Source organism: Nestor notabilis, unplaced genomic scaffold (genome assembly GCF_000696875.1).
Source record: "Nestor notabilis isolate BGI_N333 unplaced genomic scaffold, ASM69687v1 scaffold30192, whole genome shotgun sequence".
NCBI lineage: Eukaryota > Metazoa > Chordata > Aves > Psittaciformes > Psittacidae > Nestor > Nestor notabilis.
The window spans coordinates 51003-55133 of record NW_009918434.1 but is presented as its reverse complement, the minus strand read 5'-3'; the positions used below and the strand labels follow the sequence as shown (position 1 = coordinate 55133).

The 4131-nt window shown below is 48.9% G+C and overlaps 1 protein-coding gene across 1 annotated transcript in view; it reads left to right on the top strand.

The window, feature by feature from the left end:
* Window positions 1-1035: 1035 nt before the first annotated feature.
* VAC14 (Vac14 homolog (S. cerevisiae)) overlaps window positions 1036-4131 on the top strand; it is a gene marked incomplete at its 5' end in the record, with an annotated part of 51998 nt that continues 48902 nt past the window's right edge. Inside the window, 3 exons of the mRNA XM_010009704.1 lie at window positions 1036-1142; window positions 2103-2237; window positions 2512-2664. Of these exons, the coding sequence (XP_010008006.1) occupies window positions 1036-1142; window positions 2103-2237; window positions 2512-2664 (395 nt within the window). The remainder of the gene's footprint in view (window positions 1143-2102; window positions 2238-2511; window positions 2665-4131) is intronic.

The following is a 4131-nucleotide window of genomic DNA, read 5'->3' as shown; positions in this document are numbered from 1 at the left end:
AACCCTAACTATTCTATGATTCTGTGAAATTCTTTACAATGAAGAGGCAAAACACTGGCCCAGGTTGCCCAGAGAGGTGGTGAATGCACTATCCCTGGAGACACTCAAGGCCAGGCTAGATGTGGTTCTAAGCAACCTATCTAGCTGAAGGTGTTCCTTCAAGGAACCTGCAGGGGAGTTGGACTAGATGAGCTTTGAAGATCTCTTCTAACTCAGACTGCTCTGTGATCTTACGGTTCTGTGACTTGCTTTCTGCTGTTCTGTATAACTGCAGCAAAATCCCATGCATGTGGTGAGAGACAGAGTGATATAGCTGGCTTGGTCAGTGGATCGAAGTGTCCTTGGCAAGGACATCCTTTCCCTGAATTGTGGTGGCTGGAGCAGCTTTGGAGGACACTGTAGTCTGTGCTGGGGGACAAACTGTTCTGGCTCGACTGAGCCATTGCCTTCCCAGCCCTTGCACCCAGTACTGGAGCTGCAGAGGCTCATGTGGTTTTCAGGTGGAGTATAAGCTTTCTGAACAAGCTTGCAGCATGTGAATCTCTCTCAGTAAGATAAAGCACCAACACAGCATCTCCTGGGTGGAGAAAAGAAGCAAGCATTGTGAGCTTGCTCCTCAGGTCCATTGCTGGTATCAAGACAGAGGCATTGTGAAGTGCAGGAGTGACTGCATGTTCTCAGGGGGATCAGAGGATCTTGGTTTCTTGCACTGGTAGAGACTAACTGGACCTGTTTTGTAGGGCCCAAGTACATGGTGGGACTGGCCTGGGTCTATCCCACTGTTAAGTCCCCCGGAATCCTCCGTGCTTCTTTGTTTCCCAGTATCCACATGTTGAGGAAGAAGCACTGAAAGCTTTGAGTATCTTCTTCCCCCCCACTCCCCTGCATGCTTCACTTCCCAGGCACATCTTTGTCCCACCAGAGCCCGCATGATATGCCTGTAGGAGGCTGGTCTGTGTAACTTCTCTGTAACATCCCCATAACTTCTCTATCCAAAATCCCCAAGCACTAACCAGCTGCTTTGCCTCTCTGCAGGTGTGAGATGGCTCTTGGGGAGTTCCTCAAGGAGATCAAGAAGAACCCCTCCAGTGTCAAGTTTGCAGAAATGGCCAATATCCTGGTGATCCACTGCCAGGCAGCAGGTGAGGACCAAGCAGCAGGTGTTCGTGGCGCCCTCCATAGGTTCAGGCCAGGAGTTTTCCAGTGACTGTTCACCACTGACCCACTTGCTTTTTCTTTTGTCATCATTATGCAAATCCTACTGAAAGGGGGGAACTGCAAGAGAATGCACTGCTGATCCCCAGGCTCAAATACAGCTCTGGTATCCTCCTGAAGCAAAAGTGCCTGGAAGTAAAATCCAGTACATTTGGAAAGATCTCCTTAGGTGCTTGTCTTAGCCTCTGCTGGCACTAGGTGCATAGGCAGGACAGTTAAGCTTGATGTGCCACACCATGCTCTAGCCTCCTGCAGGTCTGCTGTAGGCGGTGGCAGAGGGTTACAGCTGCAACTGGATGTATTTCCTGAGAAGGATCTTGTCCGTGAGCTGTGTTCATCAAGCTTAAACTGCTCTTTTAAACATTGCTGAATAGGAGTGGGTTTCTTCTGAGAAATGCAGAAATAGACCCAGACTGCTTGCTCTTGATTGAACTGATGTGCCATGAATTTACAGTGTTTAAGCCTAAAATCCAGTCTTGCCTTGGGTGATTGCCCCCGCAGTGCTCCCTATTCCAAAACTTAGGGATGTTAATAAAAGCCTAGCTCCAGGAGTGATGTTTGACCGACACACACAACTGCTACAGGTGTGACAGAGGAAATAACCTTATCCATTGGGAAACTTGACAGAATACTTGTAAATGAGGAAGCATTGTGGATTGAACTGAGTTAAATCTGAAACCTAATGGTTGTGTTTGATCTCAGCCTCACTGCAGACTAGGTCTTATATATCTCCTCTGGGACTAAATTATCACAGATTAAAGTCTCTTTGAGCTAGCAACTGGATGGAACAGAGGCAGCTCCGCTTGCATATGGTCCTTGGCCTGTGGAGTCTGCTCAACTGCCACTGCTGTCCTTTCCCTCACCTTTGTTTGTCTCATGTCTTCCAGATGACCTGATCCAGCTGACAGCTATGTGCTGGATGAGGGAGTTCATCCAGCTGGCTGGCCGGGTGATGCTGCCTTACTCCTCAGGGATCCTGACTGCTGTCCTGCCATGTCTCTCCTACGACGATCGCAAGAAGAGTATCCTTGTAACTCGGAGCTGCTCCCATTCGTCCTACAGTAACCTGCAGGGAAGTGCCTGTTCCCTGCCTCTGGGATGCAGGGCCAGCCACATGGCTGGAGAGGGCCAGGGGAAGTCCCAGCAAGTGCTGAAATCTGCACTTTGGACCTGAGGGGGGTTGCAGTAGCTGTGCTGGGGCAGCCCTAATGGGGCTGTGGTGGCTTCTCCACAGCTGGCCAGGTGTGGCGCACTCTGTGTGTGGGACTGTGTGTTCCTTACACTGCCTCCACTCAGACATCAAGCAGGTGGCCAATGTGTGTAACCAGAGCCTGATGAAGCTGGTCATCCCAGAGGATGATGAAATGGATGAAGCCAGGCAGTCGACGACCCTGTTGGCAGAGCCCACCTCAGAGGAGTTTGTCTCCAAACCAGAGGCAGCATCCAGTGGCGAGTCTCTCATTGTTCTGATCCATTAGAGTGTGAGGAAGGTCAAAGGAAAGTCCTCAAGAGAAGTTCTGAGTTGGTTTGGTGTCCTGGTGCAGCTTAGGGCACATGGGACCCTTCTGCTTTCTTTGAGCCTTGGTGCTGTAGCAGAGTTACTGATATGGCCTGGTTCGCAAGCAGTGCTGCATTCCGTGGTGAGCATACCCTCACCATGCTTCACTTCAGCTTAATCATTAAATTGACGAGGAAAAGATCATTTATACTTAAAATGTTTAGTGTCTTGCTAAGTAACACAGGGAGAGAATAGCCCACCTGTCCTGCAGTCACTTGGTTAGGAGGAACTGTGATGCTCTCAAATGAGAGCTTGGAGAGCTGTCTTAGTCCTGGGAGAGCATCAACACCTGCGTGGAGGATGTTTGTACTGGGGAAGGGTAGAGAACAGAAAGGAGAAGAATTTTCAGTCCTTTCCAAAATTCATAGTGCTCTTGAGGCCATCGTGTCACAGAGGTATTTTTCCAGTCCTAAAGTTTCCAGAAGGGAAAAGGTATGTTTGCAAGTGGTGTGGTAGACCTGGAAGAGTGTTCAAGTGAGAAGAAACTAAATCGAGAGGCTCTCAGTGGATCAAAGCCTGGAAACAGCGGCAGCTTCAGCTTTCCAGCAGCATCCCTTTGATGCAGTTGTCCTGGCGTGACTAAATGCTGCTTCTGGCACACCTTGTTGTCCAGGTGTATGAAATACATGTAACATTTATATCACACAAGCTAATCTGCTGTATTCTGGGGCTTCACCTTCAGCCTGATGCTGTTTTGTAACATGTCAGTAAGTGGCTTTTGGAAAATCCTGCCAAAGGGATTCCCAAATTCCTGTGAGAGGGAGCAGGAAGGTGGGAATTGAAAGGCTGAGGGTTTACCTTGTTCAGCAGCAGCCACGTGGAAGACGAGGCAGGAGTTGTGCAGGCAGTGGGCAGGCAGATTAGTGCACAGGCAGTACTGCACTTGGCAGAACTGGTGGTTCAGTGGTGGAATTCTTGCCTGCCACGTGGGAGACCCAGGTTCAATTCCCAGCCAATGCAGTAGATTTTTTTGGAAAGGAAAGAATTTAGTGCTGTAGCACAGTAGCAAGTAGTTTTATTCTTTATTCGTCCCAAGAATACTTCATTTCATTAAAATCTATGGCAGAAGAGCTTTTAAAACATCAACAGAAAGTTTAATGGCTTTAATACCTACCCCTTTGGGGCTGGATTGTACCTTGAAGTGGGCAGGATCTGATAAACCCTTGACGCTTTTGCAGCTCTGGTCCCTTGTGCTGATGTGATGGTGCTGTTGCATGTGTGCAAGGATGTGAGCACAAGGGGGCATGAAGAGTCAAGTTCATCCTGTTGCATTTTCACCATCCTTGTAAGACCCAGTTTTAGCATAGAGCAGAGGTTGGAAAGCTGTTTGGATTGCTTGGCTTCCACATGGAGTCATG